The sequence below is a fragment of the Anticarsia gemmatalis genome, chromosome 9 (assembly GCF_050436995.1).
Source record: "Anticarsia gemmatalis isolate Benzon Research Colony breed Stoneville strain chromosome 9, ilAntGemm2 primary, whole genome shotgun sequence".
Lineage (NCBI taxonomy): Eukaryota > Metazoa > Arthropoda > Insecta > Lepidoptera > Erebidae > Anticarsia > Anticarsia gemmatalis.
Window position 1 is genome coordinate 13069388 of NC_134753.1, and position 10791 is coordinate 13080178.

At 36.1% G+C, this 10791-nt stretch overlaps 1 protein-coding gene across 1 annotated transcript; it reads right to left on the reverse strand.

Annotated features, from left to right (window-relative positions):
* Positions 1-742: 742 nt before the first annotated feature.
* On the reverse strand, positions 743-5204 carry LOC142975425 (uncharacterized). The gene has a single exon (XM_076118246.1). The coding sequence runs from the start codon at positions 4534-4536 to the stop codon at positions 1357-1359; it is 3180 nt and encodes a 1059-aa protein (XP_075974361.1). The 5' UTR covers positions 4537-5204; the 3' UTR covers positions 743-1356.
* Positions 5205-10791: the final 5587 nt, after the last annotated feature.

Sequence of the window (10791 nt, forward strand, 5' to 3'; positions counted from 1 at the left end):
CAACCATGCATCTTGTTATACAGGACCGTCGGTTACGAGTACTACACACTTGATCTTTTTGCAAGACATCACCAATATGATCTGTGTATATCTTTCCTGTGCGTCCTCTCCCAGTATAAGAACTGTGATAATAAATAAAAAAGTTGCTAAAAACTGATTTTCTAAGATATACAAAATCAGTTTTTATTTGTTTCTGAAAAAAATGTTTTTTTGATTTAGTGGAGTTTTCATCTAGGGGTGCGATATGATTACTTGAGTGTCAAAGATCTTTAATCAATTGTAATTACCGTTGCTTTTGAAATAATTTTGTTAAAGAAAGTCTTCTTGAGGACCTAATCTTAATTTTTAGATATAATTCTGGTCAGTGATTTAGCGGTGAAACATTAAAAAGTATCGGTGAAATATATGGTATGGAAGCAGTAGGAATGATAACATAAAAATCATGTTATTTTAAGTCACACAATATCAATATGAAAGTACAAAGACAATTTTCTGAGAAATGTCTTTAACGTTTTACGGGTGATTGATGAACAAGTAAACAGACATATTCAAATACATTTATGTTACATTTATATAAATTATAATAATGAAGAAGTCAGAAGCTAAAATAATATCACAATACTAGGTTTGGACCGTAAATTCGTTCATGATCATCATGGTTAGATTGCATTGAATTGGTGGTGTACAACTTCGGTACAAGATACCTTGGGAGCCCCGTGATACTTGATTGAAACACAGTACCTCAGAGCGAGACAATTTTATTTGTAAACAAACGTGGTTTATATACTTGACCGTGTAACGAAACCATATCGCGATCTATTTCGATCCCAACGCCATCTATCGAGCATGCATGTAAACATTAACAATAAACTTAGATTGTGATTTTTGACGTTGGGACGAATGTATACATATTTTGAACATACCGCCCACCAAAGGGATGATTATCCCTTTAATACCGCCCACCATGAACAACTCAGCATTTGTATAAACATCAAAAGCAATGGACTGTATTTTTTAATATGTTTATGGTACATTTACAATATAGAATAGCAGACGGTGTATTTGCGGCATGTTCCTTACAAAGTGAAAACAAAATGGTTATAAACAAAAAATAGATATGTTGTGACAAACATCAATAATACATAATATTTATCACACCTTCACAGTGTATTCTTAGAGTTAAATTTATCTCTTTAAAAACTCATAAGAAACAAAACATAAAACAAAACCTATAAAACAAAGTTTAACTAGTGTAAAGTTCAGCATAATTTATAACAAAGTTGATTAAAAACAAATAAAACAAGTGTATAATTTAAATTCATGCAATATAAATCTAAAACTAACACGGAATAAGATTTACTCAGTAACAGGGAGCAAGCATAACTTTGAAGTTGGACGTTTAATCTCAGTGCCTTTGCACCGAATAGTGACAACACGCGTCAGATTGTCTTTACCCGGGTGCAGCTGTACAACTTTACCGTACAACCATCTAGCTGGAGGTAAGTTGTCTTCTTTTACTAAAACTACATCCCCTACTTTAAAATCAGGAATCCGCGAAGCCCATTTATATCTATGGAAGAAATGAGTCAAGTATTCTTGTTGCCATCTACGCCAGAAATTCTGCACCATACGTTGTACTAATTGCCAGCGCCGTAAGGTACTCATTGTAGCGTCCTCATAATTACAATCGGGTGGTACAATCAACGGCTGACCCACCAAAAAATGACCGGGAGTCAAGGGTGTGGGATCTTCTGGATCGCTATTGCTTTGAGATAGCGGTCTAGAATTTAGGCATGCCTCAATTTGAGACAGCACGGTGCACATCTCTTCAAATGTGAGAGTGGAGTCGCCTACAACGCGCTTCAGATGGTGCTTTACACTTTTGATCCCTGCTTCCCAGAGCCCTCCAAAGTTAGGAGAGTGGGGAGGAATAAAGTGCCATTCAGTGTGAGAACTTGCAAGAGCCGACGCAATGTCTTTAAACAGTGAGCCTTCCTGGGCAAAATGTGTCCGAAGTTCTTTGGCAGCCCCTACGAAATTAGTGCCGTTATCACTCCAGATGTTACGACAATGACCACGTCTTGCGACGAACCGCTTAAATGCAGCCAAGAAACCTTCTGAAGTTAAGTCCGAAACGGCCTCAATATGCACAGCGCGTGTAGCCATACAAATAAACAGACAGATGTAACCTTTGTATGATCGCTGTCCGCGACCTTTAGACACTCTCATATTAATGGGTCCGGCGTAATCAACACCGGAATTAAGAAATGGTTTGCTAGGGGTGACTCTACTCACTGGCAGCTCCCCCATCAACTGATGTTTCGTGGTAGCTGCATATCGTATACAGGGAATACAACTACGAATATGGGCTCGTACCATACCTTTCACTCTGGTGATCCAATACCTAGTGCGTATAAAATTAAGCATCAGTTGCTGTCCTCCGTGAAAAGTCATTTCATGTGCGTCAGCTACGATTAACCTCGCTAAACATGAATCATGTGATATAATAACTGGATGCTTAGTATCATCCGATAGAGAAGAATTACGAAGCCTACCTCCAACACGCAATATTTCACTTTTATCAATAAAAACATTAAATTTATATAAGGGACTCCTTTTATCTAACTGTGCATTGTTTTTCAGAGCTACATATTCATTATGGAAACATTGCTGCTGACTTTGCCTAATGCAATGATCTAAGGCTTCTCGTAGTTCAGCAACTGATAGGTAAGGTGTAACTTTAATATTATCTTTGCGCCGTTTTATTGACAGTAAAAACCTTTTGCAATATGCCATTACTCTCATCAATTTACGAAGAGACGAGAACCTCGATCCCCAGGTAATATCAAAATCCGATTCTAAATTAACCGTATGGACCTTGACAACTTTCCTCTCCTCTTTAGTACGTATAGCGTTAGGCCTTGTATATTCAACTGGTTCAGTCCTCAACCAACTTGGTCCTCGTTTCCAAAGATCACTCTCTAGTAGAACTTCTGATGGTGCTCCACGAGAAGCGATATCAGCTGGATTGTCTTTGGACTGGACGTGAGCCCATTGCGTATTATCCAACAAACTAAGGATTTTTGAAGTTCGATTCGCCACGTAAGTTTTCCAGCGACTCGGATGATCGCTTAACCATGCCAAAACAACAGAAGAATCAGTCCAGGCATGGATATTTGCCTTTGGAATATGCATGACTTCAGCCACTTCAATCAATAATTTTGCCACCAAAACAGATCCACATAGCTCTAGGCGGGGAATAGACAGTTGCTTTATAGGAGCTACTTTTGTTTTTGCTGTTATAAGATGTGAGTGTATGTCACCATCAGAACTAATGATTCGGCAATATACTACAGCGGCATATGCAACATTCGACGCATCGCTAAATCCATGCAGCTCTATGGCCACATTGCTTTCCGCTTTGCCTATCCATCTAGGAATATGAAAATTAACTAATTTATCTAGGTCTGTTCTGTATTGTCTCCATTCTTCTTGAAGTCCAGATGGTAACTCATCATCCCAGCTAATGCCAGCAATCCATAATTTTTGTATTAAAACTTTGGCTGTTATGATACATGGAGCTATCCATCCCAATGGATCATAAAGCCGTGATATTTCTGATATTACCGTTCTTTTTGTTTCAGGTGCAGCGGTCGGTGACATTTTAACAGAGTAATCAAATTCATCAGTATTTCTGTTCCAGGTAAGTCCTAAAATCTTTGTTACTTTGTCCATCTTTATCTCCAAATCCTTGCCCGAGGCTTCATTCAATTCTTCCAATAAACTCATTTTATTGCTTGTCCATTTCTGCAACCTAAATCCTCCTTTCCCTAATAAACTGTTCATTTCTTTATAAATTTGTATTACTTCTGTTTCAGATTGGCAGCCAGTCATCAGATCATCCATATAGAAATCCGTCATTACTCTATCAGCAGCCAATGGATATATTTCACCTTCATCGCAAGCAACTTGGTGCAATGTTTTGACCGCCAAATAAGGAGCACATGATGTGCCGAAGGTCACAGTCAGAAGTCGAAAGTCCTCAATTTCTTTACTAGGATCCTCTCTCCAAACGATCCTTTGGAAATCCGTGTCTGGACGTGCAACTTTGATTTGGCGATACATTTTCTCTATATCTGCTGCGAGACATATTGGATGTTGTCGCCATCTCATGACAATGTGTCGCAAATCTGCTTGGAGAGTGGGTCCTACCATTAAGGTATCATTCAAGGAAACTCCGTTTGTTCCCTTGCATGATGCGTCATACACCACTCTCACCTTGGTGGTCAGTTTATCTTGTCTCACCACTGCGTGGTGTGGCAAGTACACTGCACCCTCTGTATTTTTATCTGACTCGTCATTGATTTTTTCTAAATGGCCAAGCAATAAATATTCGTTAATTACTTCTGAATACTGTTGTTTTAATTTCTCATCCCTAGCCAACTTCCTTTCAAGTCCTAGCAATCTTTTAACAGCAATATTTTTAGAATGACTGTATTTACATATCGGATCTTTTGATCGAAAAGGTAGTTGCATAAAAGTTCTCGCAAGCCTGTTCCTCGGGGGTAAACGGTTTCCTATCCAAAGCAGGTTCAGAATCAAGTTCCCATAATCGTTTCAACATTTCGTTCTCTTCAACTTGAGTATGCATCGCTATTACAGTATTATGGGAAACTAAAGAACTATCTACTCTACTGACTTTCCCCGATACAATCCACCCTAAATGAGTATCTTGGGCAATAGGAGAACCTAAAGGACTTTTGATTAATCCTGCCTTTAATACTCGGCAATATGTTTCTGCTCCCAACAAAATGTCAATTTTGTTGGGTACATTAAACCTTGGGTCGGCTAAACCAATGTTCTGAATTTCTGGCCAATCATGAATCTGGAACTTTGTGTCAGGCATAACCGAAGTCAGTGAACTAAGTACATGCGCAGTCACTTCTAAGGAAAAAGAAGGGTCATGCAACGATTGTATATTCATTTTAACTACATGTCTAGAGACAATATCGCCATGATGACCTCCTATTCCAGTAATAGTAGTTCTAGATACAACTTTCTTCAAGCGAAGTAATTGCGCACCTGCTTCAGTTATAAATGACGCCTGTGATCCTTGATCCAACAATGCTCTCAAAATTTGAGAAGACCCATTTTGTGACTCAACCCTTATAAGAGCTGTAGCTAACAGGACTTGACCCTGTACTCGTCCATTCACCAAATGAGCTGCTATATTTGAACTTAACTCTTGAGTTGGGGTCTCTGATATACCTTCATGTGAGGTGGTAGGCTCTACTGGCGTGGCCACCGCACTAGTAACACTGGGGCTTTTAGGATGCAACAACGTATGATGCTTACGCTGGCATATACGGCATTTTGATAGAACACGACATGATTTGGAAGTATGATGACTTCCCAAACAATTAAAACATACGCCCAAAGATTGGACAATAACGCGGCGCTTTTCACTATCCTCTTTGGCAAACTGCTTACAGTTAGCTAATTTGTGACTTTCTGAACAATGTGGGCATGAAACATTAATAGTGTTATGCATTACCTTGGCGTTTGATGTAAAAGGGGGATGAACTGTTTTTAACTTACCTTTCGGTTCTACAAACTCAAGGGCTCGGAAACGCGTCTCTAAAAACTCGCGAAACTGTTTGAAAGACGGTAGATCATCGGTGGATTGACTAACATGCAGTTCCCACTGCTTCCTAGATTCTATGTCCAACTTCAAACTTATTATATAAATAATAATAATATCCCAAGAGCTGACATCAATTCCGAGATTGGTAAGCTCGTGTAAACAATCACTAGTTACATCAAGAAGATCCTTTAAGGCACTTGAAGATTCCACAACAATGTTACGCTGGCTAAATAACCTTTTCAAAATACAAGTAGACATAAATTTCTTATTGTTAAACCTATGTTCTAACAATTCCCAACATTTTTTATAATTTGATTCAGTTATAGGCACATGTCTAATTAATTGCTCTGCCTCACCCGACAACTGTGTTTTTAGATAGTGAAGACGCTGTACATCATCGAGTCTTTTGTTATTGTGCACTAAAGAAATAAATAAATCTCTGAATGATGACCACTCTGTATATTTCCCACTAAAAGTGGGCAACACTATCTTTGGTAATCTAACAACACTGTCGGACTTAGCCTCACAATTGTCTTTACTAGAACTATCAGATTTTGATTGTGACAATGCATTCTTAAGCTCTACTTTGTACGTCAAATAAATTTCAAAAACCCTTTCATAGATGTCTTCCTGGAAATAATTTAACAAGTCTTCATTTTCACATTCGCCAATTATTCCCTCGTACTTAGCAGAGAAATTCTTCAATTGAGCTTCCAATATCTCCAGCCGCGTTTCGATATAATTGTAAGTAATCCGTTCCTTAGGTGATTTCTTGAAATTAATTAAGCCCTTCTCCATCTGTCCTTTGATATCATTTAACTTCCTAAATTCCTTTTCCATTTTGTGTTTTCTATTCTATTTGTTCTACTATATTTATAAGTGCCGCCAACAGCAATTGTACAAAGTTTCTATAAGAGTAAATTTTCAAAGTGTGGTGATAGTAAAGTTCCGTCAGGAGTAATTTTTCTAAGTTCCGTCAAGAGTAATTTTTCTAAGTTCCGTCAAGAGTATTTTTTCTAAGTGTTTGAATATCGACGCTTGAAAGGCAATCTTTACTAAGCGACATAAATCCGTAAAATGACTTAAATATACCATTCGAACCGCAAGATTTTTCTGCGTCGTTTAGTCTAGGCGTTATAGCTCTACGACGCTTTTTACTGTCGCTTCGATATGCCATGATTTTGTTGAAATCTACATTTTGCGTTTACTAAGCGACCAAAAAAAAGTGATTTTAAGAATATCCGTCAGTTACGACATTCAAACTATTAGGAATATGAATTTAGTTGATTTTCCATGTATTGATTATTACATTTATTTGTATTTACGTATTTTTACTTGTTATGATTTTTTCCTTTAAAACTACTTAGTAGATTTTACTCATAATAGTCAATTGTAATTTATGCGGTAATGCATTTTCTCTTGTTAATATATTTTATGCCAGTGTCAGTTGTATCAATTCACCTGTAATAGAGTGGAAATATATTAGAGCTTATACATTTTTATTTAAAAACGTCTATTATTTATGTTGTCGGTTAGATAGTATTACTTGATTTTTTTAATAGAAAAATATGTCGGTTATTAAGTATTACTTGTTTTGCACAATAGATAAAAATGGTGGTTAGATAAATTTACCTGTACGCAAAATTATATTTCTCGTCGCTAAGGAACTACATGAGTTTAAAAACCGTCGCGTAGGCATGCGCGATACCTGAAATCAGTCGCTTATACGGGCTCTCAGCCAGGCGCCGGCCGTCGCTAAGAGAGGACGTACACATTTTGGCGCGCATTTAGCGAAGTCGTGGTAAGTACCTATTCAACCAGTATACGCAAAGGTAGTAACTATTTTAAAACAAATTATTTCGATCTTTTTGATTCTAAATTATTTTTACCAATGAAACATGATAGGTACATTACCTAGTTATTGTTTTGGTTCGCGGGAAGAGATACGATAATGACCGTTACCTATTGACTTGTTCAAAGTGCTAATTTTAAATCGGTTTTATGTTCATTTTAGTTACAATGAGTTGCGAGCAGAAACGACGTAGTTCATCCATACTGCCGTCCAAACAAAGAGTGCAGTAAGGAACTTCGCAATGATTTCGAATAATCGGCGCCTACAGTTTATTTTTTATTTTTTTGTGTCTTCACTTTCTGCATGATCTTAATCAAAAATGTTTGTGAAACAAATTTCGGTAAATATTTCTAGTTTTATTTGAACTAACCCTTTTCATTATAAGTTTGTTAGAATATATACAATTAAAGAAAAACACTTTATGTTTAGTAAAACTAAACTCTGAATACAATAATTTACAAGAATAAATGCAGCAAGTGCGTGCGATACTGCGCTAATCACTAGCAAAAATAGGATACTGCAAAATAAATGCAATTATTTGTATTCTACACAATATCGATACTGGCGATACTAAGTAAAAATGCAGTGAGTAAAAAATATGTTACTGCATTTAAAACTAGTGTAAACTATACACAAACTGCAGTCGGATTGCTAATGACGAATGCAGTATGCAACATTACTGCATTTTGATGTAGGACACTGTTACAACCAATTACTCAGCAATACTATATTTCAAAAAAGCAAGTTATCTTACTGCATTACTGACTAACACTAATTGTGTGAAGTCAAAGAAAATAACGTAGGGCAAGATGCAGTAAAGTCTCTAACTGCATTTATTACTAACTATTTTGTACTCTTCAGAATACTTACTGCAGTCTGCCTTATCAAAACTACACGTTCCCATGCAGTTATCTTTACGAGGATTAAACCATCGTATAGAGCTCATTTTGGCGAATCCGAATATATAAATAAGTCATTTTACGAAAAAATGTTCCTTACTGCATTTTTTGTTTGGACGGCAGCATAGTCGAGATGGCGTTGGTGAATGCAGGCATAACAAGAAAAGTTCCACAGTGTCGAAGACGATTGAGTTATGATCTAAACACAGTTAGTACCCATTTTTTATCTGGGGGCAAGGCAGTGCCCCCGCAAGTCGAGCAAAAAAAACGGCACGGCCGCACCATCTTTTCTCGAAGCAATTCAGGCCATTTTCGACCCCCCTGTAATTTCGTTGTGGATAAAACAAGAAGCCAGAATTTTTAGCAACTTATCAGTCATTATATAGACACGGTATATTTAAAATTTCAGTCAATTTGAACCAGTAGTTTAAGAATGACAACTTGTTAAAGTTTTGAATTTTGTCACTCACTGACTCACCGATCATCAAAAGTCTAAGGTACTTCTATCAGACATAGAAGCCTCTAATTTAGAATACAAATAGGGTTTTGTGTTTTAACCATGGGAAAACTTCAATATTTTCTAATTTCAGTCCAGTTTTCCAAATACATTAACTGCAGGAATAACTTTGTAATCCCATATAAATGTATAGGATTACAAGGTTACATTTGCAGTTAATGAATTAATAATTATGTATTGTATTGTAGTATAATAGAAAATAATAGGTGTATGTATATAGGTACCTACTATATGAGGCATAACTTAATAAGGGTGTTTAGCCCATGAAACTGAACAACATTCCCATTGGAAATTATGTTAAATTATGAAAAAAAAAGTCTTTCCATACAATTTGGCTTATGTTCGCTTTACAAAAAGAAGTGAGATGCCATCAAAAGCATCCTGTAAAAAACCTCAAGTCTTGCTGCCGTAAAAAGTTGTGAGATCTATGTAATACCAAGTCGATTAATCTATTTAGCATCTACTTAAAGGACTTTCTGTCTTAAGTTATTAAGTGATTATCATGCCAATATTAAAAATATTTGACGATTAAAACAAATAAATCGACTTGGTCATCGTACTAACAATTGTGACTTTTGTGTTTTTATAAAGTGACTGATGAAGATGGTGGTGCAATTTATAATTAAAAAAAAATGATCTCAGTAGTGATCTCAGACTGAATGTTATGTCATTAAGATTCTCTTTAATTTTCTATGGTCGGCACTACGGAGCCTATTATTTTTTTTAATTTTCAATAAAGACTGATTCAATAATAATTGATTTCATTTATTTGCGTGCATAATACAATGCATAACTATACCTGTTTTTATTATTTTATGTCAGTTACGAAAAGAGGTTTGGGGTAATCTTAATAACTAAGATACAATTTCCATAATCACAAATGTAATTAAATAATGCTTAGGTAAATTTACTTGGTTTATTTTCAACTACCAGATCTGTTTAGATCAATTTTCTTGTTTCAAATATCTAAATCAATTAACTTTATCTATTTTTACAAGTTATAGATGTTCTTCAGTTATTATTTAGATAATTTTACCTGTTTTTTAAATCAGGTAAATTGTATCTAACCGACATAAACCGGTGTTTATAAAAGAGTCTGGTGTCTGATTTTGACATATGAAATAGCTATGAAAAAATGATTTCTTTGAGTGTTAACATCATTTTAATCGAATGAGTAAGAGAATTTTAATGAATTTTTTAAAAAAAATATTAACTTTATATCACTCTCCTGTAAAGTTTACTCAGTGTCGCTTAGTAAGGATTGCCTTTCAAGCGTCGATATGTTGTTGTATGGTTCAAAATTCGGGCATAGGTTCCCCGTCTCGTCGTTTTTATCGAAACTATTCTAAGTCCCAGACGGTCACCACTATATTTTTCTAAGTCCATGCATTACTCCAAGTCTCAGAATTTTATCACTTCTAACAATTAATTGTACTCACAGATTGTCCACTTGTATTTTCACTACTCACGCAATAGGTCCAATGTCCTTAACAGCACTCCAACAGAAACTTCAATATAACTCACAGCTTTTCTACGTCCATACCACTAACGCCACCTCTTGTTCACTTTTGGTACTAACATTTATGTGTTCTGCCAAAAACGCCATCCGGCTCGAAGGACCATGTACAACTTCGGTACAAGATACCTTGGGAGCCCCGTGATACTTGATTGAAACACAGTACCTCAGAGCGAGACAATTTTATTTGTAAACAAACGTGGTTTATATACTTGACCGTGTAACGAAACCATATCGCGATCTATTTCGATCCCAACGCCATCTATCGAGCATGCATGTAAACATTAACAATAAACTTAGATTGTGATTTTTGACGTTGGGACGAATGTATACATATTTTGAACAGGTGGAAATAAAATTAAC

Excerpts from the sequence above, each read along its gene's own strand:
- LOC142975425 (XM_076118246.1), bottom strand. The coding sequence starts at position 4,536 with ATGCAACTACCTTTTCGATCAAAAGATCCGATATGTAAATACAGTCAT.